Source organism: Grampus griseus (genome assembly GCF_964374135.1).
Source record: "Grampus griseus genome assembly, chromosome: 8".
Taxonomy (NCBI): domain Eukaryota; kingdom Metazoa; phylum Chordata; class Mammalia; order Artiodactyla; family Delphinidae; genus Grampus; species Grampus griseus.
Genome location: NC_139002.1, coordinates 30,499,925 through 30,527,571, shown reverse-complemented (window position 1 = coordinate 30,527,571; position 27,647 = coordinate 30,499,925). Strand labels below are relative to the sequence as shown.

At 33.7% G+C, this 27,647-nt stretch overlaps 1 protein-coding gene across 2 annotated transcripts; it reads right to left on the bottom strand.

Annotated features, from left to right (window-relative positions):
• Nucleotides 1-1,555: 1,555 nt before the first annotated feature.
• Nucleotides 1,556-27,423, bottom strand: DCUN1D5 (defective in cullin neddylation 1 domain containing 5). 2 transcript variants are annotated; one of them, XM_082659832.1, is made up of 8 exons: nucleotides 27,019-27,423; nucleotides 24,913-25,004; nucleotides 19,742-19,812; nucleotides 19,239-19,330; nucleotides 5,718-5,826; nucleotides 5,530-5,634; nucleotides 3,700-3,802; nucleotides 1,556-1,891 (listed from the first exon to the last, which is right to left on the bottom strand). In XM_082659832.1, the coding sequence occupies exons 1-8, from the start codon at nucleotides 27,102-27,104 to the stop codon at nucleotides 1,836-1,838; spliced, it is 714 nt and encodes a 237-aa protein (XP_082515958.1). In that variant the 5' UTR covers nucleotides 27,105-27,423; the 3' UTR covers nucleotides 1,556-1,835. The 2 variants fall into 2 exon arrangements, with proteins under 2 accessions (XP_082515958.1, XP_082515959.1); XM_082659833.1 differs by lacking the exon at nucleotides 24,913-25,004.
• Nucleotides 27,424-27,647: the final 224 nt, after the last annotated feature.

Genomic DNA, 27,647 nt, shown 5'->3' with positions numbered 1-27,647 from the left:
CATAGTTGGCCCTCCACATCCACAGGTTCTGCATCCATGGAGCCAGAGGGTTGACTGCATACTTATTTTTAAAAATCTGCCTATAAGCAGACCCACACAGTTCAAACCCATGTTGTTCAAGGATCGACTGTACTTATGACAAATTTAATATTAAAACATCATTCATAATGTCATAACACTGTATGCTCAGTTCCAGTAATTCAGTGATTCTAATACTTAGCACAAGTATTCCAGGAAAATTAACCTTAACTATCAGACATTTAAGGGAAAAATTGTTTTCCATATTATACCAGTGTTTTACAAAGTTGTACAAAGTGATTTCATTAAGAAGTAAAACAGCAATCATTTTCTCCCAGCCCATTAACCAAAAAGCAAAATAAAATAAAAATCTTTAAAATGCTATTCTCCCATAAATATTCACTTCTGTAATCACTCATTAAATAAACTCACCATCAAAAATCAACCTTTACCTTAAATCCCAATAGAAATGTCCTTATTATGGAAAAGTAACTTATTTACTTTTCTCCACTCATACAATGAAACTAGGAATGTTACGGAGGTTGTGACTTGGCTGTAAATGTGAACAAGGTTTTCATATCACTGGGACATTGGATGGTTTGAAAAGGAATGTACAAACAGCCCTGCTGCTAGTCCAAAAGATGCCTTTCGTGTGAATTAGAAAAAAGGCTGTCCTGTCCTCAAGATACTTTATTGCCAAGTCAGAAATATGATAATTAGCAATGTAATTGTACCAATGTAAATGGCACCCTTGAGTTGGGCACAATTACACCCAGAGTTCTCCCATAAGTCCTTATTCTATTATATATTTTTTCCAATATATATTTTAACTAAGTCCACAACATCAGAGCTAAGGTTCCCTTATGACCAAAAAAGAGATGGAGGAGGGGTGCCCTCAACAAAACTCCCCAAATCACAAAATGACAGTTAAAAAAGATCATATATATATGCCACTAACAACAATAATGATGATGATACAGCTTCAATACTAGTCTTAATTTCTCTCATAAGGCTGTCTGATTTTGAAACCATTAATATATGAACCTTGCTCTTTCAAATATAAATGAAATTTTTAAACTTATAGAATACAGAAAACTTAAAATTCACATTAAGAATATACATGCAATGCTGATTTATGCTTATTGACAATACTATTTAATGGTTAGGAAAAAAAATAACTAGACATAATCTTTCCAATTCTAAACTGTGCAGATAGAGTATGTGCACAGTATGTTGGCAGCTTTCACAGAAAACCACAGCTGAAAGCTGGAGCACTTCCAATATCCAGAAATGTATTTTATTAGCTGCATCAGAAAATCATTACCCCAGAAGTCAAGGCCAATAAATATTCTTTCTAATTGTGCAGAAATGAATATAATGAGCTATACCATCAGCAGACTACATTGCCAAATATTAAGATTGTTTAAAATCTTTAAAATTCCACAAATTCCCGGTATGACAGACCTCTAAAATTCAAGAATTAAAATTTACAAAAATAAATACCACTCTGACACTCAAGGGACATCTTCACTTTAAGGCCTTTGTCACAAATCTGAATCTTTATTGTTCTGAAATAAATGTTATAAACATAACTCAAAACAAAAACTTCAATATTCAGTCTCGGAAGAGGTGTGGCTCAATGCCCATAACATGTAACAAGAAAACTTCCTTTAAAAAAAAGGAAAAAAAAGTACGATGAGAAGTCTTTCATATGAGTCAAAATGCACCCCTTTGGTTTTTTCTTTTTTTTCCTCGTCTCATTAGCTTGTACACACGTAAGGATCTAAAGGTTTGCATTTTCTTCACAATAGTTCTTGCTATGACGTCTGACGAACTTTCTGCCACTCGACAAATTCATCAAGAAGAACAGGCCCTAGAAATAAAAGGAGCAATGTTATTAGAGTTCAGGGAACACATCTCTCCAACTATAAAACAAACTCCCCACAAACTCTGTGGTGATGATAGGGAACTGACCCTTCCCTTCTCCAGGTGGTTTCCTTTCAGCCTCCCTATTCTACTTAATGAGTGCTTTCTTAGCCTTTTTTCTTTTGACGTAAGGGACTTTCCACAATAGATATTTGTAGAAACCTGCTTCTCAAGATTTGTTTCATGAACTCTCCAATACTAAGTCATTATTAACCTCTCTCTTTTTCTAACTGCCCACAGCTTTCTGCCATTTAATTATTAAACAATCTGAAAAGTGTTTAACGTACTATTTCTGTTACCTCACCAAGAAGTTTGTAACAGTTTATTGAAGGTGTGGCCATATTAGAGACTTATATATTGTTCCAGTAATAGGACCTAGTATAAATCTGAACACAAAGCAAGTACCTAACAAATACCTGACTTAAGAACTATTGTAAAAGATATTTTTATAACGCAGGGGGTTCAAATTCATTTACTTACAAAAGTCAGATAGGTAGTTTAAATAAGCTCACTGTTTATTTTTTGTAAATGTAGGAAACTCATTGCCACAAAGAAATATGCTTGCCCTATTCTTCTTAAAGCACACAACCCTCTGGTGGTCTCACTTTTCCTCTTGCTTTCGATAGACATATTTCTCTACTGTAAGAAAAACAGCAGACCAGCATAATAATAAATGGCAACTGAAAAGCAACCTAGTTGTTGGCATACTGTGGACCAACACACCGGAATGCAAGTCCAACATAAGCCACTACTTGGTTCCAGCCTAATTCCTATAAAAGAACACAGGAACAGTTTTGTCAGATTTTCTAACTTTTCAAGCAAATCCAGAAGCTTTTATTTTTATACAAAATGTCTCAGTTATAATGTTGACTCAAATGCACATGAAAATACACATTTGCAGGCCAGACATAGTCCTTGGGCTGCCAGTTTACTGCTGTAAGGTATTATTTCTAAAAATATTAAATTTTATACTATTTTGTAGGGGGAAGACACAATATATATAGAAAGAAATAAAGTTATCCCTTCTTCAGTATTTTGTTTCTTTAGTGTCACAAAAATAAGTCCATAATTTCAGTTTACATTTATAGGAATGTATCTTTTCTATGTAATCCTTCACAACATTAAAACAACATATGCAACCAAACTGATGGTGGGAAATAAAAACTTAATTTATCGTGAGAATTCGTTTGGCTTATCTAAATAATTTATCATTACTTCAAAGTTCTATTTTATGGCATTCTGGATTTTCCACTGAAGGGGATGGACAGATATTTTAATTTGAAGGATTAAAAAATTGTAAATATTTCATTTCCTGTTTACTCAATAATTCCTGAGGGAAGTTACTTTGACATCATTTGCCATATTGTGAATGGCTACTATGATATTAATTTTAAAGCTTCTGCTATTGTAGCTGAGGTTTTGCTTTCCTATTTTTAAAATCATGACTTTACTTTTCTTTCATAGGAAAATGCCAGGAAAGGCAGGAATAAAGCAGAATTTTAGCTTCCAGCTGCAGAAATTATATTCTAAATTTAGCTACCAAGTAACCGAAAATATTTCATTTACCAGCACAGATTTTATAATGTTGCTCAATCTAAGTTCTGTACCTTCTACACCTGCCTCCTCCACACTTCTCACACAATTAAATAAGAAATTGTTAGGAAGTTTAAATCCTTTATGGTAATGCTACACAAATCCACGTTCTCATTTAATAGTTTTAAGAATTTTACTTTCATAGGAAAACATTATACTTACAAGCACCATCTTCATCATAGTTACTAAGATCGGCATGGACTGTTCTGCTGAATTCTAACACATTGTACCACTGATCTTTGTTCATAACGCGATACTTTGATTGCTGTAGAAATGATATAATTTTCGGATTACAGAACAAGCACTATTTATTAGGACTTGACTTCAATAAACGCAGTTATAACCTTTTTGTGATTTAGTCTTTCCTAAAACATTTATTCCTCTTTTAATTATTTGTGTTTCTAAGAGAATCCTCAGGGTCATTTAGATGTCAACTTCATCAAATTTATTTTTCCCTTTATTTTTCTTTCATTCTTTAATTTTTGGGGGGGGCGGGGCACGGCATGCGGGATCTTAGTTCCCCCACTAGGGATCCAACCCCTGCAGTGGAAGCATGGATCTTATCCGCTAGACTGCCAGGGAAGTCCCCTTCTTTCATTCTTGAGGAATAACATGAGTGTCAAGGGCACTAATAGTAAGGGTAAAACTCAATAAACTTTTACCAATGTATATGCTTGTGTAATCACCAATGAGATCAAGCTATACAATGTTTCCCAACACAGTAAATTCCCTCCTACTGCTTCTCACTAAATCATTTCTTTACGTAAGATTTACTGTTTAGCACATTTTGAAGTTGGCATCTTTGGAGGCAATGGAAAGGGTACAGACTTGGGTTCAAATCTCACTTCTGCTACCTGAGTGACCTTGGGAAAGTTATTCATTGGCTAAGTGGAGATAAAACATAATTCAAAATGGTGTTATAAAGATTTAAAAAGATAATGTATGTCAAACACCCTCCACATAACAAGCATTTGAAAATATTTACTTCTCTCAGCTCCTTTTAGAGGGGAATATTTTTACAGTTATACTTATCGTTGCCCCAAAACTACTAATATGAGGAAGATTGATAACATCCATCAACCAATCTACTTTATTAGGCTTAAAGATTTAAGTGTGCACAAACCCATTCACATAAGACCTTCTTATACCACTGTCTATTATCACAAGTTTTAAACGAAACTAATCTGGGGAACTTGTTATGATAAACAACCAGCTTTATGAGAAATTATTTTCGAAGAAAAAGCATCTGTATTCAAGAAACAGTGAGAAGTGAGAAGTATACAAAAAAATGAAATGAAATGAAATAAAATGAAATAAACAAAATAAAATAGAAAGAAGCACAAAAACAGATAGGAAACTAAAGAAAGCAATGAAAAAAAGGACAGTATCTTCTTCAAACCACCACATACAGAAGGTGCTATGATAAACCTTCTAAAAGAATACTTTCTTCATAAATTCAGCATACATTTCTCAGTAATCACTATATTTAAGTACATCCTCATATTTGTGTACATAAAGTTTATTCTAATTCTTTAGATTGAACCTACGTTTTAATACTAAAATTGGTTCTCTTATATTGATTTTTTCAGCCTAATACCCTGTATAACAGAGAGAAACCTGATTTAGAAAGCTTGAGATTTGTGCACTAGCATATATTCTCTCCTGCAAAAATCCCAAGAAACTAATTTTACATGAAGGATGTCTGTGCTAAAATATATTTTCTGAAGGTTTCTTTTTTATCTTTTTTTTTTGTGGGGGGTTGCAAGGCAGGGAATAAAAATGAACTTATGTACAGAATATGTTAATGAACATGAACTCATGTCTAAAAATGACAGCGGATACATACACATTTTAACAAATTTTCAAACACTTAAGCAGAATTTTTAAAAAGCACAGTATTAAAAAATCTACTTGTTTTTCTTCAATTAAAGGTATATTTTCAATCAGCTTAAGTTTTAAAATATTATTTTAAAAATAAAAACACATACATACCTCCAGGTACTGGTAAAATACTGAAAACAGTGGCCATGTCCTCCCAAGGAGAAGAGCTAACATAGACTTAGCTGTATCAATATCAAGGCTTCTCTGATCTTTATCCTAAAATAAAGGTAAAAGTTTCCCTAAGTGTGGTTTCAAGATTAAAAAAATATTAAAATTGAAAACATGGAAATTCCACCTACCCTTGCAAAATCAAAGGCATATCTGTAGATATTCTTAAATGAAGAAATATCATTCAACTGTGAGCGCAAAAAGTCAAATTTGTTCTGTAACTTTTCTGTGCAGTCACACCTTAAATTAAAAAAATCAAACATATTACATAATTAAGAAAATTAAATAAAAGCATCTTTAGGGGTTAGAAGGAATGCATTAAAGAAAAAACTGAGCACATTTATGAAGTTAATTTAGGTTTAAAATTCTCTGATTCACAAATTTAGAATAACAAACTATTGCCTTGTATCTACCAATGCAATACAAAAAGGAAAGATGATAAAAGAAAATCTGGCAATCAATGAAAGTTCACTCCAATAACTTTTCTTTAAAAAAAAACACAACTCCATCAAAAACTCGAATAAAATCACAAATATTTGATAAAAAGAGATGTATTAAAATGTGCTTTTACCACAAATAAAGTTAAGATGACAGAACAAATAAAATTAATCAGGCGTCTGATACAAATTTCACTGGGAAGTTCTTAGGTACCAGCTTGGTGAAAGAGATTAGCCATGATTGCTTTTACAAGTTTAGTATATAACTCATTGGAAATACATTAGTGATTCAGTCATAAACTCAGATTCCTACATTTTTAGTAAACAAAAAATCAAAGTAAATCAGTGATAGCACCTAACTTCACATAAGGCACATATACAAAAGAATGCAAACAAGTAATACGTGTTATTTCTAAAGACTAGACATGAAGTATAAGAAGCTAAAGAGATGGAATGTCCAAAAATATTTACTGGCTTTCTGACTCCCCCTGGGTTGATATATTCCCCTACTTAGGAAGAAGCAAGGCAGACAAAGCCTTTCACAATTGGCACAAATCTCCAGTCTCATCTCCTGCCAGGGCCCAATATCCTTAAAATATAACTGTGCTCTAGTTATAATTTCACTTACTATTCCCAAATGTCACAGCTATGCTTTAGCACACATTATTTTATCTACTTGATATGCTGTTCCTTCTAACATTTTGACAAAATATTACTCATCAAAACCTAACTCACAGTTTGCGCTCTCTGAGATCATCTGACTCCCTCCGATCAAATTAGTTGTGCCATCTACTGTGACCAACTGTATTCCACTCAAAACTGAATTTTAGTACTCATGACGTAGACACCTAGCATTCTCAGCTTTAACCAAGACTTTCACTATTCTAAATCAAAATTGTGATGTGTAGTAACTTATTGTTTTATTAAGGTGTAAATTTCTAGTGTTACTTAACTCTTGCATTCTTAGAATAAGCCAAACTTGGTCATGTTATCTATTTTATACACTGCTAGATATCTTGCTATGTTCATAAGTGAGACTGGCTTGTATATTTTATTCTTTCACACTCTCTTTTCTCGCTCTATAACAAGTTATACCATAAGCTTCAAAAACAAAAAAAAATGAGAAATAGTACCCTTTCTTCTGTTTTCTGAAAAAGTTTACTGAACACTGGAATTAGGATTTGTCCAAACTCGGCAACTGAAAATCCACCTGGGCCTTTTCATTGAGGGAAGGAAAACCTTTTAATTACTAAATCAGCATTTTAAATGGCTATCAGACCATTCAGATTTTCTATGTCTTTTTGAATCAGTTTTGGTCATTTATACACTTTTCTGATCATTTATTTCATATATAATTTTATTTAAATATGCCAATTAAAATATTTATAATATTTTCTAATATGATTATTATATTTATATATTTTTGCCTTTTCTTTGCTTTTCTTAATCACCTTGCCATAATTTAATTCTCTCAATTGTATCTTTTTTCTATTTTAGTAAGGTCTGGACATCTTTTTATCTCTTCTGCTTTCTTTGGGTTAATCCTTTTTCTAACTTCTTAAATTAGATACCAGTTCATTTGGTTTCAGGCTTTTCTTCTCTTTTAATATAACATTTAACACTATAGACCTCCCTCTAAGTACAATTTTAGCTTCAGCCACAGTTTTGTAAGTATTATTGATTTGATTATTCACTTGTAAATGAAGCCTTAACAAGAGTGGTTTCAGAGGAGTCGCAGGGATAAAAGTTTTGCTAGAATAGGTTTAAAAGAAAGAACGAGAAGAGAGAAACTGGAGAAAATAAGCATAGACAACTGCTTTCAAAGAGTCTGGTTCTAAAATGGAGCAGAGAAAAGAGCTCTAAAGTGGAATAGTGAAGGAGGGCAGAAGGTTTGCTTTTTAAAAAAATAGATACAAGAAATAACTTCTACTTTTAGGAAGATGAAGTAAATGTTCTCTTCCCTATCTCTCCTGCTAATTCAACTAAAAGCCCTAGACATTATATATAAAACAAACATAAGAAGACTCTGAAAGAATCTGAGAAACAATACAGTAGTATGTTCCCTGGGTTTCCTTTTTGCCTTGTCTATCGCAGACTTGGAGATGAAGGAGTCAGAAAAACGGAAATGCCAATGAGGGCAGACAAACAAACAAACAAAACAAACAAACAAAAAACCTGCTCTCCCACTAGTCAAAAGTAAGCAGCCTAACAAGACAGAAAACATTAGAAAGAAACACTCTTCTCCTGTCAAACACCAAAGAAAAAACTGGCTCAAACCCCAGTAACGCCAGCAAAGACTGAATGGGGACCTGAATGGTCTACCCTCACCAGAGTATAAGGAGTTTGCCCTCTCAAATTCTGCAGTGTCAGTAGTGGAAACCACATGGGGAACATGAACTTCCACTCCCACCAGTTAGTAAAAAGCAGCCAATCCTCCTCTGACCTGAGGTAGTGTCAGAGGAGGATTTATAAAGAGTCAGGGCTTTCACCATCACTGCAGGAACAAGGCCACCACCCTAGTAGTGTCAGTAGAGACTTTTTGGGGAACAAGAAAGTATCATTGGAGGCCTAGTGGGACCTAAAACTCTCATGTCTGCTAACAGTAATGAGGACTTCCCTCCTCGGATGTCAACAGATGCAGAGTGAGGAACTTTGATTTCTATAGGCTGGAAGTAATAAGGTAGTGGCCCTCACTTTTCCTGCTGAAGTGGTATGAGAGGAAGCTAGCTAAAACAAAAGGCTTAAATAAGATCCAGAGTTTCATAATGTAATACTCAAATCTTACAGGTTTCAATAGAGAAGAAAAAATAATTGCTTGCCACAGCAAAACCAAGATCTCAAATAGAAAGGAAAAAGACAATCAATAGATGCAAACACTGAAATGATAGAGATGTTTAGAATTACTTGACACAGATTTTAAAGCAGCTATTATAAAAATGCTTCAAAAAGCAATCATGAACAAATTAAAACAAATGAAAAGATAGACACTACCAGCAAAGAAATACAAAGTCTAAGGAAAGAAATATATAAAAGAACCAAATGGAACTTTTTGAATTATAAAATACAGAGCAGACTTAAACCCTAATATATCAATAATTAAATTAAATATAAGTAGCTTAAATATAACAATTATAAGAGAGAGATTGACAGAGTAGGTAAAAAAAAAAAAAAACCTAACTCTGCTATTTAGAAGAAACTGACTTCAAACATAATACAGGCAGATTGAAAGTAAAAGAATGGAAAAAGATATATTGTAGAAACAACCAAAAGAAAAGAGGGGTGGCTACACTAATATCAGCTAATGTAGACTTTAGAGCAAAGAAATTAACAGAATAGAGAGGAACATTACATAATGACAAAAGGTCAATCCACCAAGACATAACAATCCTAAATGTATGCACCAGACAATGGAGCTGCAAAATATGAGACAAAAACTTATAGAACTGAAAGGGGAAATAAACAAATTCACAATTACAGTTACAGATTTCCACACCTCTCTCTCAGCAATTGAGAGAACAACTACACAGAACATCAGTAGACATATAGAAGAATTCAACAGCACCATCAATCAACAGGATCTAATTGACATTAATAGAACATTCTATTCAATGGCAACAAAATACTTATTCTTTTCAATCCTGAGCCATAAACAAACCTTGACAGATATAAAAGAATTGAAATCACACAGAATATGTCCTCTGACCACAATGAAACCCAACTAGAAATAACACTTAGAAACTAAACAGCCAACTCCTAAAGAATCCATGGGTGAGAGCAAGTCTCAACGGAAACCAAAAAATATACTGAAGTGAATGAAAATGAAAAAACATGTCAAATTTTGTGAGACACAAAGCAGTGCTGACAGGGAAATTTACAGCACTAAATACAAACATCAGAAAAGAGAAAAAGTCTCAATCAATAATCTAAGCTCCTACCTTTGGAATCTTTTCTAGAGAAAAAAATCAATGAAACAAAGATGTGATTCTTTGGAAAAGATCAATAAAATTGACAAGTCTCTAGCAAGAATGACAAAGAAAAAAGAGAAGACAAAGATTACCAACATCAGGGATGAAACAAAGGATATCATTACAGACCTGCAGATATCAAAAGGATATAAATTTGACAACTTAAGATGAAATGGACCAATTCCTTAAAAAGAAAAAAAATACAACACTCAAAATTTTAACTATTTGAGTATGTAACTATTAAATTATTAATACATTGAATTCAAAAGTTAAAAACATCTATAAAAGACATCTACAGGTTCAGGTGGTTTCACTGGAGAATTCCACCAATCTTTGAAGACCAATTCTACAGCCTCCTACAAAACATAAACTATAAGGAAAAACTTCCCAATTCATTTTATAAAGCCAGTATCACCTTAACAGCAAAACCAGAAAAAGACAGTATTTTAAAAAAATCATCACAAGAAAAAAAAAATTTATAGCTATGTATACTGATGGATGTTAACTAGACTTATTGTGGTGATCATTTTGCAATATATACAAATACTGAATCATTACGTTATACACCTGAAACTAATATAATGTTATATATGTCAATTGTACCTCAATAAATAAGAAAAAGAAAGAAAATAAAATTACAGGCCAATATCCCTCATGAAGCCATAATAAAATATTAGCAAGTAGAATTAAGAAGTATATAAAAATAATTATAAACCATGATCAAGTGGGATTTATTACAGGTATGCAAGATTGATTCAGTACTCAAAAATCAATGTAATCACATTCATAGGCTAAAAAAAGAAAAATTACATGATTATATGATTTAACGCAGAAAAAATATTTAAAATACATAATATCTATTCATGTTAAAACTCACAGAAAAACAGAAATAGAGGAGAACTCCCTCAACTTGATAAAGAGCACCTACAAACAACCTACCAGAAAAAGTACTTAATGGTGAAAGACTGACGTGTTTACCTCATCATGGGGAGCCAAAAAAGGATATCTGCACTCACCACACTTATTCAACACAGAAGTTCTAGCCAATGCAATATTTCAAGGAAAGGAAATAAAGGGCATACAGACCAGAAAAAAAAATAAAACTGTCCCTATTTCATGTCATAATGATATGACATGACTGTCTGTGGAAAACACAAGGAATACACACAAAAGAATCTTAGAATAAGTGAGTTCAGCAAGGTCACAGGACATACAAAAATCAATTATATTTCTATATATTAATAATGAGCATGTGGATGCTAAAATTAAACATACAATACTACTTACAGTGGTCAAAATAAAGATGAAATATTTAGGTTTAATTCTTACAAAACATGTACAGGACATATGTTTGACACAAGACTGATGAAAGAAACCAAACACTTAAATAAATGGAGACATACCTATCTTCCACCAATTGAAAGAGTCAAAAAAGTAAAGATGTAATTATTCTGAAATTCACATTCAGTTTAACAAGAACCTCAGTAAGATTTTTTTGTAAATATAGAAGATTATTCTAAAATTTTTGGAAAAGCAAAGAAACTGTAGTAGCTTAAAAAAAATTTGAAAAAAGATGAAATCAGTCTACCTGACTTCAAGACTTAGTATGTAGCTAAAGTAATCCACACTGTGTGGTAGTGGAAGAAGATCAACAGAACAGAGAACCTAGAAAAAGACCACACAAATATGCCCAAATGATTTTTGACAGAAGTGTAAAGCAATTCAATAGGAGAAAGAGATTTTTCAACAAATGGTACTGGTGCAAGTGGACATCCACAGGTAAAGAAATAAACCAAAATCTAAGTCTCATACTTTTTAAAGAAATCAACTCAAAATGGATTACTGATTTAAAAGTAAAATGTAAAAATATAAACCTTCTAGAAAAAATGTAAGAAAAAATTCTCGGGATCTAGAGCTAGGCAAAGAATTCTTAAGACTTGACACCAAAAACACATAAAAAGGAAAAACTGATAAACTGGACATCATCAAAATTTAACACTTTTGCTCTGCAGAATTCCTTTGAAGAGAATGAAAACACAAGCTACAGAGAGGGAGAAAATATTTGCAAACCACATATTCAATGAAGGAATTAAATCTAGAATATAGAGAAAACTCTCAAAACTTAACAGTAAAAAAAAAAAATTATCCACTATAGCTCTTAACCTCTTTCCTATTTTCCTCAGATATTGTAGGTCACTGATTCCTATTTTATTTACATCTATCTCCTTTGCAGCTCACCTATTGAGTTTTAAATCTTTTATATATTTCACTTTTAGAAATGTAATTATCTGAAATCTGATCATCTGAGACCATTCCTCTTTTTTCTTTTAAAACACATTAAATGTAGTTATTTTATACTGAGACTATAATTATTCAAAATACTAGCCTTAAAGTCTTATTTTAAAGTTTAAGATCAGTTTCACAACTTGTTTAGTGATTTCTGATTGTTAATGATCACTGAAATTTTTTCTGCAGAAATTGAGGCTTCTGTTTAAAATGCTTTCCTGTACAGAAGAATTGCTTCCATGAAACACATGGGAGTACTGATTACCTGGGACAATTCCAAAATACGTTTCTGGATTGTGCCTAAATCTGACGAAGAGCCGTGACATGCGGCTTGTGGGTTCTCAGTTCCCCACCAGGGACTGAACCCGGGCCACAGCAGTGAAAGACCGGAATCCTAACCATTAGGCCACTGGGGAACTCCCCACAAAGAGCTTTTAATTAGGAATTCTCTCAACCAGAAGCCCTCTGCCTCCAACTGTATATGCAGAACCAAGCCCAAGCAATCAAGTCTCCATCTATTGGGTAGGTTTGGCCTCAATGACTAAATATAGGAGGTTTTGATCTGATTCTCGTTGCAATTTGTCTCCAGTTCCCAACATGCACAGATAAACGGCCAGATCCTAGGTGACTAAGAATAGGTAGGTATCCTCAGGGTAAATGCCAGCTCCGTAGATCCCTATGGAATCACCATCTCTTATAAATTCTGGCCTCTGATTATTTTCCTTAATTTACATTCAAGTCCAGGTGTGTTTTTTTAAAAGATGCTTTAATAATTTATCCGACATTTAACTGTTTAATATGGGAAATGGTTTGTTTGCACATTTAGGATGCCATAACTGCCAGAAACAAAAATCAAAATTTGGATAAGTTAATCATCTAATTTGTCTGGGGCCTAGTTCCTTGCATACGAATGAGTGCACAAAATGTTTCATGCAGAAACAAGAAAAATTTATTCTTATCATTTATTAGAAATTTATTACTTACTATTTCAATAAATGGCTTCTATTAGTACAAAAACTCTTCATTATATGAAAAAGTTTTAATGAAAGTTGAAAATGCAGTTAACTTCTACTAGAAGAATACACAAAAGAAACAAATTCTCAGATTATATGCTACTATTAAGCTGTCTGAAAATTAGGAAATGAAGTCTTCAATATCTCCAGTTATCAACTGAAAATGTTCAGAAGGTACTAGTACTAAAGTAGCTAGTTACATGTACTCCCTTCCCCATCATGATCTATTTTAGGTAGGGGCCTCATTTTCTGTAAATCTTTGTAGCTTCCTGAAGCAGTGCTTTTCACATTTTTTTTAGTGATGTGACTCACATTTTCACACAAAATCTCATGCAGAATCTTAACAGACTTGCGATTCAGGAAGGCAAACAAGTTAAAGGATACCTCCCTACTTTCAAAAGTTATCTCTCACTACCACCAGAGTTTGAAAATCATCCTCGTGGCATATTAACATGGGGCCTGGCATATAGAAGCACTCCAAAATTATTTGTTAAATAAAAGTATTATTTAACAAGATTATGTTAAATAATAAACCACAAAGTAGATGATATATTAATTTAATTACAAGAAGTTTCAAAATTCCTAGCTGGGGAAAGGTTAGTGGAAAACTGTAGTTCAAACAAAATTGTAAAGTGTATAAGTAGTGACTGACAAGTCTCTCAAGGAGATAAGAATCCAAGAGATTACAATCCTTCCCAAATATTTTACATTCCATAGGTACATAGAGTGACAATATTACTTAGGATATGATCTCAACAAGCTTAAGACAGAGATAAAGAATGAAGTTTCAAGTCAAATAGAGACCAGTTAAAATTCCAATTTCTCCAATTTCCAGTCATGTGGCTTTAGGCAAGTTACTTAACCTTTACCGATCTGTTTCCCATTTTAAAACCACAAAAACAGTAAGAGACAACCGTAAGATTAAATGAGAATCAGGTAGTAAATGCGTAGCACAGTTCTTAGCTTGACAGGCTCCTTTTGAGGCAAATGGCTGAAAAATCATCTTCACATTGGTGGCTCGCTCCAAACTATTTCTTATCATTATAATCGCTTATCTACATCTTTCAGTTGAGAAATAATTTAATAGAACTGACAATTAATGTTTTCTTCTTGGAGAAGAGTGAAAAAAATAAGAGCACGAACTTCCGTATCTATTACCAACATCATAAAGACCGTGACCAGACCTAGCAAAACCAGTAATCATGCCCAAGCAGTTAAACACGATTCTTATAGTTAATCTAGCCCCAAAATAGACTCACAAGAGTTAATAATGTTGACACCTCCTAACTTGGCAAGTTTAGAAAGACTATTTCCCCTGAACTAAAAAGAAATGCATACTTAACTAGTGTAGCATGGAAAGTAAGAATAGCACTTTTTAAAATAACAATCAAATAAAACCACACAGATTTTAGGGAACACTGGCACAATATAACAGCAATCTCCAAGGTCACTGCTGTTAGAATCAGTGAAATGGGTTTAAATTTCAACATAAAGGCTTAGGAATTAATTTCTTGAGTATTGTTAAACATCTGATTAACAAGAGAGGCTTCTGAATTTCTGCTTCACTTAAGACCTTTAAAATGAGAAAAAATTTTCATTTATATATTAGATCTAAGTGAGGTTATCTTCCTTAATCATTAAGTCAGTAAGAATGCCATGACACACTGATGTATAACAGGAAGAATTTTATTCACCAAGTTATGGATTTAGAACTTTCTCTGACGAGATTGGGCGCATTGAGAGTGGTATGGCCATAGACTAGAACTTTCTCTGAATCAGGTGTATCAATCCGAACCATACAATTAATCCATCTCTGGGGGGTATTTGGAAATGTGGAGCGGGGGCATTTTGAAATTGTTTTGATGACTCTGGGGGAGAGCAAAGGGGAAGAATGCCAATGGCAATTAGTACTTGGGCCCAAAATGCTAAGTGAATGATAGTCATACATCACAGACACCACAGCATCCAATCTATTCAACTCTTCCACTCCCACCAAAAAAATTGTATAAATGTTCCCCATTCCTCTCTCCTAAAGAAAGTGAAGCCAGTTAAGCCTATAATCTTCAAAGTACAATGCTCAATATGGAGATCAGAAGGTGTACAACTTGTAGTCTACTGGCAGACAGCTTAGTTACTACCATTCTTGTCAGATGCTATCCTTTTGGCTCTTTTTTTCATTATCATAATCAAGTATACTCTTGTCAAAGATATATGCCCACAATTTTCTCTAACAGCATGGTAGATGCTCCAACAACAAACTTTCAGCTAGTAGATATGAGAAAAGTTATCCGCTCCAGTAAGGTATGCCAGAATAAAATTTTCAAGTATCCTTGGAATCTTGCCTCTACAGATGTGCATCTTAATGGGGATAAGGTCCACAGATTTTCTAAGGTTCTCAAAAGAGTCTATGACCTAAAAAAAAAAAAAACCTCCTCTATTGAAAACTATCCCCAAAATCTTTGATGATTCCTATGCTCAAAAATCTCTGATGGCTTCCCAAGCTAAAACATATGGTTTGAACTCTCTCAACATATTAGTCAAAGCCCTGCATAATGTAGCCATTATCCCAACTATCTGGAGTTTAAAACTACTCTGTCAATTTTCTTTATGTACCTTTTGATTCTAGCAAACTAGACATATGTTTTCTTTTCTCAAGGTTCTGCTCACAATTTCTTCTTGAAACAACATTTTCCTATACCCTCAACCATCAAAATCCTAAGCATTCTTCAAGGTCCAGTTCAAATGCCACACCTACAGTAAAGACTTTCCCGTCTACTCAGCTGGAATTAACCTCTTTAGCAGCTGTGCTTTCATAGTATTTGGTACTTTTACTCTAGTACTTGTCCCATCCCACCTGGATTTATGGTTACAGTATGCCTATGGTTACAGTATGGCTGCAGTAATGCCTTTCCCGCCCTAATGAAATGTAACTAAGGGACAGAGTTGTGTCCCATGCCTCATTGTGATCATCAGTAAGCGGCACAGTACTTTAGATAAAACAGGTGTTTAAATATCTCCTAAATTAAATCTGACTTGAAGGGAAATTTGATTATTATTAAACAATGATGAAAATGAAATAGAGCAAAGTATCTGGAAAGGATACGGCAATTACATCCCTGAAACTTAAAAAAATGGCCATTCTAGTCCAATTATATACAAATTCATACCCATAAATTCTTTCACACAAAAGAGAAGGACAATTCAGTTGTGGAAAGTTTGTATGAATAACAGCTTTAAAATAAATAAATGTAAAAAAAAAAGTATTCTGAAAACTGTTAAGCATTATACAGTTACAGATTATAATTAACCATGATTATGACAGTCCCCTATTCTTGACCATAATATACATTTTAACTACCAGACTGTTTCTATTCTTTAGCAGAGCTCTACTTAAAGTTTTCTACGTGTTAAAATTCATTAATTTGAAATAATTGATAACTACATTAAGATGATTTAGGAACCATCAAATAACTATGTCCAGATTAAATTAAATCCTAAAAATATGAAAAATCTATAAAAGGAATCAAGTCTGTGAAATTTTACATTTTATAATGATTATATAAAACCAAGTATACTAGACAACTATACATTTTTAAAAAAACAAGTTTTATAGATTCTTTTGTCTCTATTGGTTTACATTTTAAACTATTTTATTCCTAGCAAGTTCTTTACAAGAAGATTCAGGGAGTAATAAGATTAAGCCAATTAAGAGAAGATACTCTGTACTTCAACAAAGCAATCTAGATCATTGGGGGTAAAAAAAAAAAATAACATTTTCCCAGTCAAGAGTGCTTGCCTAATTTTAGTAGCTTTAAAGATCTACACTATAGAGTTCTAAGCAGATGGGCAGGGGATAATAAATGAATGAAACAGAAACCTCTGGGTCAATTTTAAGTCCTAAATATTGCTTTTATTTTGTAAAGCCTGTGAACTTCCTATTGGAAAGATACGCTAATAAACAACATGTTCATGGGTTCATCAATTTCCCTAGCATATACCCAAGGCTATATGCTAATTATTCACAAGTAAATACTAGAAACACTTTGTGTTTACATATTTCTGTTATACAGAGGCTCTTTATATTATATCAAGTAATTCAAAAACATAAATAATTAGAAACTTTTGGTTTAAAAATACACAAACAATTGTTAGCTGAGATATTTTAAAAAGCAATAGACAAAAAAAGCAGTAGGAATAGTACATAAAGCAGTTGTAATGCCAAATAAAATGTCTTACAATTGACAAGCCATGCAACAACTGATATAAATTTTAATAAAACAGACTGAGCTACATGAAATTAGTTTATATTCTTTGCATAATCTTATATATTTTGTCTTTCTCTATAAAGCTAATTGAATGGTGAGAAACAGCCCAAAGAATTTCAGAATCAACATTTTAATTTGACATGTTATGACACCTAGATGAATGGCAGTCTTGGTTATAAATACTATGATTTTAAAAGTTAATAATGGCCGTCTATTTTATAAAGAATGTAACAAAGGAATATACATAAAGGGATGATGCAATAGGAAGTACAGTATGGTAGACTGGTATTCAGGAAATTTAAATTCTATGTCCTAGCTCTGCCACTAAGAACTATGTAAACTCTGGCAAAAATTTTCTTCACCTCTCTGAGTCTCAGACTCCTCATCTCACTTATAAGTAATAAAAGTGAGAGGGTTGATTTTATGTTCTATTCTAGGAACTATGATTTGGTTCATATGAGCAAAGATTTTTACATTAAACAAATATATATACATATACATATGTGTATGTGTATACATACACACACATATATTTATATATATACACAAACACACACACACACAAAATATCTAAATGTTAATACTGGTTAAAAAGGAGAATTACAAAACATTAGACACTGAAAATCCAAATATAAATATTTAAGTTTCATATGAACAAATACACTTAAAAAAAATAACCAAGTATTTTGAAATTTAAGGATAGGCAAACAAGGAGTAAAGAATAGTTAAGTGTGTTAATAAAAGCATAATCACAACAGGAAATCACATGGCTAATTAACCTCCAGTTTGGGGCTCAAAAATATTATAAATTTATGCTTGCTCTAACTATTTTAGAATGTTGACTATTAATAACTTCCTGCATGAACATCAGGAACATGACATAATATAAAATTAATACACAATTACTAACTGACTCTGAAACTAAGCACACTTTACTCTGAAAAGCCAAAATCAAATTATTTTTATAAAGAAGCAATTTTATAACTTATAAAAGCGTCCCAAGGCAGCATCCTAAACTGAAAGTATACAACTATAAAATGGCTAACGGTTGCACAGGAGCCAAACAATATTTCTACTTTTGTATTCATGAGATTCATTTGGCAAAAAATAAATAATAAAAGTATCATGTAACTCTCTTCAAATTTCTTTTTTTTAAATTTTTTTGCATTGAAGTAGAGTTGATTTACAATGTTGTGCCAATCTCTGCTGTACAGCAAAGTGACTCAGTTATACACATACAGACATTCTTTTTTTTATATATCAAATTTCTTTTTTAAGTCAAGTGTAAAACTGAAGAGAGAGGAGGCCCCAGAGCTTAGGACTGCCCAAGAACAAACTCCTCATGTAGTAGAATTCTACATTCTGAGAAGGAAATCCCTTATCACTCAAACATCCCGTGAGTAAATAACTTTGATCATGAATCTCTAATTCACCCATCAAGAGAGTCAATGAGTTTTAATAGAACTGTTCTTAGGTTCTTTCTTAGGGAATATGAAAACTGGAGTAACAGTTCATTTTGCCAAAGACCATAATATAAATTTTGTCAATCCTAAACTGATTGTTCTAGATCAAACCAATTTGATTAATTTAAGGTGAAACCTTACTCCCAAAAAACTACGAAGCACAAAATATCAATTAAGATCTTCAAATAGGCCATCAAATTTGTTTTTTAAAAAAATTTCTTACTGTAATGAAGTCATCCCCTTTAACCATTCTTCCTTGGTAAAAAATCCCATGCTTTCAGCCTCCAATTTCCACGCTAAAACTAACATAATAATCTGGAAAGAACAGAACATAAAGGATAGGGGAAAAGTCAGCATAGAGATAATCATGTCTATATTTATCATGGAGAGCATTTTTATACAACTATTTCCATCCTTTAACTATTAAAGAGTACAATCTCTGGAATTATTAACTGTAAAGAAATTTAGATGGGCCAATTTCTTAAAAGCAAAAAGTTCTAACAATTTCTGAAGGTAGAATCTCTCTTACTCTATTACAAATGACATTTGTATCAAGAAAGAGAACACGTGCCCAATTTAAATACATTTAAAAAAACCTAAATGAAAATCTACAATATTCATGAAGAAACAAAATCTTCTGATAAGATTAAAGTGTTCCAATTTTTAGAAATTTATGAATATGCTATACCCCACTTGTATTCCATTTTACTTAGAAATAAAACATACATTTTCAGGTTCAACACCAATGTCTTCACAAAATTTTTCCATTCCTTCTGGCCCTACAACTTCATCAGGACCTTCAAAGACAAAAATAATTTATATATTTTATTGTTATAATTTAATATCAACATAAAACATAAGTCACTGTGTTAAAGGCATCTATGAATACACCATAACATTTTTTGTGAATAACTGAATTTGAATTTTGGCATACCTTTGATAAAGTATAAATACTTGTCACCAGATTAAAAATTTTTTAATTTTGAAATACTCTTTGAAAACCACATTATAAAATATAATTAAGAAAACAGAAAACAAAGCAACGTTAGTATCAATCGCTAGCTTGTACAATAACTTGAACCTATCCATTAAAAATACGTTTACTGAGAACCTCCTCTGAAGAAAATTTTTCACAATGCATTAACAAAGAAGCACAAGAAGGTTTGAGCTTCTTATTCTACTAGACTGTGCCAGTACCAACCCACAATTCAAGACAGTAAACAAAGGAGAGTATCTGTTTCTTACTAAAACAGAAGGTCATTCATTAACCTTCTGAAATATACCCAAATAAAATTTATTAGTTTTAAGATACATTATGAAAATAATGATGTAAGGAAATTACAACATTCAGATTCCAGAATGAGATATTTTCCTTGGTCCTAAAACAGACAGTAAAGCATAAGCATTATGTCATTTTAATGTAGAAATAAATGCTTAATCCCTCAATTAGCTATGTCTATTATTAGTCCAAAAATTAAGGACATTTTCCTTATATTTTTCTCCTTAGTAACAGTAAATATAAGTCAGTACACCAATTCTCATATTTTTTACGTTATCAGATTCCCATATAGTAATTACATCATTGCTAGGTCTCTTTTTTGACTTGATAAAACAAATTTGTGACAACATGAATGGACCTTGAGGGCATTTTGCTAAGTGAAACAAGTCAGACAGAGAAAGGCAAACACCATATGAGCTCACTTGTATAAGCAATCTACCAACCCCCTTCCTCTCCCCCAAACTCAAATACAGAGAACAGACTGGTGGTTGCCAGAGGCAGGGGTGGGCAAAATGGGTGAAGGTGGTCAAAAGGTACAAACTTCCAAACTTAGTAAGTCCTGGGGATGTAACATAGAGCAGAATGACTATAGTTAATAATACGGTTTTGCATATTTGAAAGTAGCTAAGAGAGTGAATCATAAAACTCTCATCACAAGAAAACAAAATTTGTGACTATGTGTAGTGACAGGTGGTGATCATTTTGCGATATATACATATATCATTATGTTGTACACCTGAAATATAATGAGGAAGGTAAAACAAATTTTAAAATATAAAATATGATAGAAATATTTACCACACCTGGTTTTTGAAAGAAAATACAGTCTTCAAATATTATTTTTAAAGTAGCTAAGAGAAACTTGTTTTCCTTTCTTAAGGACTGAAAATACTCCAGATTTGTAAGTCATAGACTAGACCAAGGCTGCTCAGGTGGCATTTTATATCACCACCATTAGTTCACAAGCACAACATGTAGCCAATGTCCTATGGTTTTTCTTCATAGAAGAATGTGACCATCCAATATGTGACCAGTTAAACTCTTACTATCTCAGATAAGGTCCAAGCTGCTAAGATGATGTTCACAACATGGTCTGAAACCAAAACCTTTTCAAAAATTTTCTAGTTTAAATAAGCATTGCACTTAGTTATGCAGTGAGGTGTTAAAAGGTGAAGGGGTGGTAATTGCAGGAAACTTTCACTTCCTAATATATATTTGGAGGGGTTTTTTATGAGAATGTGTTAATTATGTAATTTTAAAAGCACACATATACAATTAAGGTGTTAAAAAATACTGAATATGAATCCTTATATGTGGTTTGGATGAAAGTAAAAATCAGATAAAAAATTTAATGGAAGAAAAGTTTTTTTCTTAAGGCATGATGGAAATATATTCTACACTTTTCTAATGCAACAAGAAAGCAGACTTGCCCTCAAAGCTGCCATCATTAGTAGTTAGAAGAGAAAGTCATGTCAAGAAATATCAGTTACTGTCATAAAATATAGCCTCCCTAGAAAATGGGAGATTAGTGATTAAAATTTGATAAGAATCAAGTTAAATTATGTTATATGGAGATATATAAGATAGATATAAGACCCTTCTGTAAATGACAAGTGACTTTCACAAAGCAATGCAAATAATGATAGCAAAAATCTAAATCTAAAACAAGGTCTATACTAATGTTCTTTTCCCCAGATTGCATAACATCAATTATACTTCTTGAAACAAACTCTTCAATAAAACTACTCCCAGGGTAAAACCTCTGGAGTGGAATTTAACTGACTTTTTCAGGCACAAAATAGGCTTCCACTCAACTTAAGAATCTATGAAAATGATTTAGTTCACTCTACCAGCTGGTTACTTATTAGGATCATGCATTCTATCCCAGCTTTTTTCTGATTCTTTATAAGACCTTAAAAGTGCCTTTTCACCTTCTATGCTTTTGTTCAGTAACAGGCCCAATGTATTACTGAATCCTTGCTGATGTAAATAGCACTCAAGATGAGAGGTGTTATGAAAGGGCAAAATCATCAGGCTTATCACACATGACCTATAATATATAAATAAGATTTGTGGTAAAACATTTTTAAAACTTAAAAAAAAAATCAATTTTCTGATGTTTTAATAACCATAAGGAAATGTTCCCAGGTATACCTGCAGGGTCTAAAACAATGCCGCCCATAGCAGATGCTCAGGAGAAAAAAAAAAAAAATCTGCTCAATGAAATGACACAGTACCTTCAACATAAACTACCTAGGAACTATACTGTTAATTTTGGAACAGTATTGTGAAAATATACAACCAGTAAATCTGATGCTGCAATACTATTACTCTTTTAATAATAGCTGACACTTATTGGGTTCTGACTATATTTAACCAGGTACAGCGATAAGTGCTTTCTTAACATGTATTATCTCAGTAGGCACAATTATTGTCTCCATTTTAAAAAGGGACATCCCAGTTACTGTTTATTTGGCAAACAACTGGCACCTCCTTATCAATTAGGTCTCTGACCAAAGTAATCTCTAGAGAGACCTTCCCTATTCACCTTATTTGAAAGTCCATCCCAACTTTCTACTTTCTATCCCTGAATCATACCATATTTATTACTTTTATAATCCCCCACAATCTGTAATTATCTTACCTACTTAACTTATTTACTGTCTGTCTTCCCTGCTGGAAGGCAAGTCCCTCAAGGGCAGGGATCTTGTCTAATTTGTTTACCACTATATTCCCAGCACTTAGCACAGTGCCTGACCTACAAGTGCTCAATAAATGTGCATTATTCAGTGAAGGACAGAAGATAAGTTAACCTAAAGTACACTTACTAATATTTTCTTTGTAAAAGAAAAACTAGCTGCCATGTACATATTTTAAAATAAGACAGTAGTAGTTAAAGCATAGGCTCTATGGTCAGAATGACCTGAGTTTGAATCCAGATTCTTGTCACTGTATGATCTTGGGCAAATCACTTAATCTAAGCCTCAGTTTTCTCGTCTAGAAAATAAGGATAACACCACCTACTTAACAGAATGGTCATAGGAGAATTATATAATTAGCACAATTTCTGTAATAAAGATAGCAATTATTTTGCTGGCCATTAAAAAATGCTTGTATAGGAAATAAATGTTTAAATCAAATATTATGCTACCCAGGAAAGTCCCTACGAGAAGCAAAACAAGCAAGCATGAAAGAAAAAAAAAATTGACTAATTTTATGGTATCTAGTACCCTTTATAGGCAAAATAAGATAACTGACCTTTTGATTCTGTATCATTATCATACCTACTGGTAAAACTGGCATTTTGAATACTGGGTCAACATTTTAAATGGAGGTCAAAAGAAAATGAATTCCCTCTATTTAATTTGGGTTAGTGGTTGTCTTGGGATGCCAGTAATAGCAGTTTTTCTGGTCTAGAAAGAATCTGTTCTGTTACTAAACAATTTTTAAATTATACTTTTGGGATCACTCAGTGGATCCCAACAGTGAAGTTACTGTCCTCCAAAATGGTCTTATTTTCCATACAGTTAGCCTAAACCTTAACCTTAAGTTCGAAGTACTCTTGAGACCTTAACTTGATTAGCAATAAATACAAGACAATGACTGCATATACACTTTTATTCTAAACAAACACTCTGAGAATGATAGTGATAAAAGGGGAAAAACAAAACAAAACAAAAAACCCAACCAGGGAGGCAGGTAAAAGAAATGAAACAAAGGGGAGGAAAGAAAAAAAAAAACAAAAAAAAACTTTAAAATCAATAATTCCAAAAGAACTAAATCATTCTAAGGGGAAAAAAATTTCTTTTCATATATGCTTATGAAGAAGTTAATAATAAATGGAAAACAAGTGTTCTTTTTCATATATTTGCTTAACTCGTTGGCCTCATCCCAGGCTTTGACTTTTACCTCTGAACTACAGTTTCACCCTAGTCCTAGAGTTTTTCATTCACCACTTACAGGATTTACTGTAGTTTAAATTAGTTTCCTGAAGAAGCTTTCCCTGAAACTTCCAAGGCTGGATCATACATTTCTCCTATGAACTCTCACAGTGCATCTTCCTAACATAGCATATAGTACACTGTACTAATATCAGTCTGTTTATTACTGCATCTCCAGTAGAAATGAATGGCTAAATAAATAGCAATTATATTAAAGGGTAAATCTGTCATGTAATGATATACCTGAGTTTTAAATCTTTTACTATGTCTCCCAAGAGTTTCAGAAAATGTCAGTTTATGGTTCAGAAAAATTTCAAAAGAAAACTGAAAAGAAAAACAAATATAAAATGTTTTATTACATACTTTGTGTTTTCCAGAATACCAACTCTACTGTAGCCAATGGATGTAAACCAATAAGTGAATCTGTTTACAAATTTTACTAACAGTAAATGAGTTTCACTCCTCCCATTAAACATATACTGAATTATATATTTAAAGAAATATCAGCCTTAAAGGGCAACAAATTCTTAGCCTAACCATAATCCTCTGTCTTGACCCTGATCTCAGCACAAAGGACTAACACATAGCAGGCCTGCAATAAATAATTTGTTAAATGAATAAACCAAAAGAACGTTTTAAAGCATGTGACTGTTATCTTCTTATATTAATTTCATTACCTGCATACTCATAAAACCAAGCCAGGCACTTCTTGCTTGAAAAATGTTCCTCTCCACTTATTAGTCTAGCAGGGGGTTGGGATCTGCAATAGCTTAGAAAACACACAAATGCCTAAGAATTTTAACAAGTCTCAACTTTTAGTGAAAAGCTAAGTTCAATATGAACTACTTCAATTCAAACCAAAGTATTTTTTTTTTACAGTTGGTGTTATAGGGAAAAATTGGAATTGTTAAATACTTGCAATTTGAAACAGTAATCTATATATAAAAATTTCTGTCTAACAAAACCCAAATGCTACTTTGCTCACTATCAAATTCCAAAAATATCACTAAAATTATTTCCCCCAGATTTCAAAAGACCACACAGAAGTTCAACCTGATGGTCTCAATCCAGGACTGGTAGTTGGGTATAAATCTTTACAGTGATTCTTCTGCTGATTTGTATGGAAATTACATATGTGTATAATTTGAAAACAAATCTTACAAAGTATATTTTGATACTCAGTGAATCAATATTTCAGAATAATATTATATATTAAGAGTTGTTTATTTATCATCTACCAAGCTTAAATCAATATTTTAAAGACAAAAGATAATATATGAGTTAAGGCTATAATTAGATTCCACAGATTAAAAAGAAAAAAAAAAAACCCTAACAGATAATACCAGTTCAAATAATTGGGCCAAAGTCTTGAGGATTTAATGAACAGAGAACCTTTTCTCAAGGTTCCACACTACCACAATGACTTAGGAATGCTATAACTTATGCAACTGAATAATGTAATATAAAATAAGGGTGCCATATTTAAAATTTTAAGTTGATAGAGCAAAGTATCACCTGAGTTCTAATAATACTGACTGCTCAGCAGTTTTAATGTGCTTAATTTAAATAATTTTGATACATTATACAATTAAGATTACTACAAGTTAATGTGACAAAAAACTAATTTGCATGTTTCAAAAAAATATGAGCTAATGGAGTAACTATGTCAAATTCTAGTATGAGTTATCAAGAGGTATAAGAAAACAGCAGTATCTTTCACAGTAATAGTCCAAGAAATACCCTTGGGCTCTTTTGCCAAACACAGTAATGAGGAAAAAAATTCAACCAATTACAAAAAGGATAATGCAGACTAAAGAAGTCACCTACCTCACATTTTAAGCAGACCTCTCTTTAAGGATAGTTCTATCATTATCTCTTCTTTATAATGCTGGCTACTTTAAATGGTGGCATCTGAAGTTGTTACATTAAGTGCCAACCACTAATACAGTCAAGACACCCGAAAAGGGAATTTTAAAAACTCACTTCTCACACCTAAATTGCAATGATTTTTTGCAGCATACAACGTTGCTGTAATGCCTTAATGACACGCTACAAGGGGATCAAAGAGCTATACAACTACAGCTCTGCCTTTTCTTTTTCTCCAAGAGGATACAGAGTACAATAGCTCTCAAATTATTAATATTTATATTGAGAGCTAACAGCATCCTGATGGCTGAAAAACAAAACGCACGCAGGGCCTTTCCAACTCCGCACATAAGGACTTGGCTCAGGTGGAGGCGCTATATACTTCCAGAAAATGGGGCTCCTACTGGGATGGTCCGGGTTAGATCACTCCAAATACTAAATCTGGAGGGCAATTACAGCATAAGGAGCTTTTTTTCTACCATTCCCATGGCAGTTGTCAGATCAAAATTCCTCGTGCTCTATTCCTTTCTTCACACTCTACAAAGAAATTCTAGAAGTGACCCTTGCACGGATCTGTACTCACTTCTAGGTCTGGAAGGAAGGAGGGGGAAGGGATTAAGGGAGTAGGGGGTAACGGGAAAGAGGGCAATTTGCGTACGCATTCCTGTTTCTCCACCCTCCCTGGCACGTAGGCTCAACGTGAGGCGACTCTCCGAGTCCCTTCGCTGGCGCCAGAGCACACAAACCGAACATGAGGTGGAGCCGAGCGCAGACTCGCGCGGTTCCGCGCCTCCCACCTAGGTTTATCAGAGGGGGTTCACCTCTCCCCAGCCCGAGCCCCGGAGACCCGGCCCGCCTCCTTCTTCTCTAGCCCTGCAGCAGAGGAGGTAAGACTGAAGGGTAGGGGAAGGTGGTACCTGGAGATTTTACACTTTTTGAGGCCTCCGTCTTCCGCTACTGCCGCTGCCACCCCAGGAGATTTTCTCTTCTTCTTCACCGGCATCTTCCGCCCTCCCCGGCAGGGCGGGCAGGGGAGCCGGGGAAGGGGCTTGCTGTCAGCTGAAGACTCCTCAGTGCTGGCACCCGGTTCCCAGAGACAGCAGCAAGCAAAGGAGCAGAGTCGCCAGCCCGCCCCAGAGCGGCCCAGCCCGGCCGCTGCCCGCTCCCAGGTTCCCTCCTCGTCCTTCTCTGCTCGAGGCAGCGGATACTCCTCGCCGGCAGGCACTGCGGCTCGATCACACTGGGAAGAGAACGCGGACAGCGTAGCACCTCCACCAGTAACACACTCGGAAAGCAAGAGGCTCACTCCGACCCGGACGCGAATCGCCCAGGGCCGGAAGTGACGCAAGCGCAGAGACGGACGCTGGGAGGGGCGTGGCTTTGGAGGGTCCCCGCTACCTTCCGCCCAGCTGGGTTAGACTGTGTGGACTTCGCGGTTGGGGAAATTGGAATACCTTGATCGTTTGACTACCTTAGGTTGTCCAGTCTATCCAGACCTTTCTCACGAAGCTTCCACCCTGTCCTAATACTGAAAGTCACCCCCCAA

Coding starts and splice junctions, on each gene's coding strand:
- DCUN1D5 (XM_082659832.1), bottom strand. CDS start 27,104: ATGCCGGTGAAGAAGAAGAGAAAATCTCCTGGGGTGGCAGCGGCAGTA. Junction 25,005..27,018: donor AAAAAGTGTAAAATCTCCAG/GTACCACCTTCC, acceptor GTGTTTTCTAAG/CTATTGCAGATCCCAACCCC. Junction 19,331..19,741: donor TTGGTGTTGAACCTGAAAAT/GTATGTTTTATT, acceptor TGTTCTTTCCAG/ATTATTATGTTAGTTTTAGC.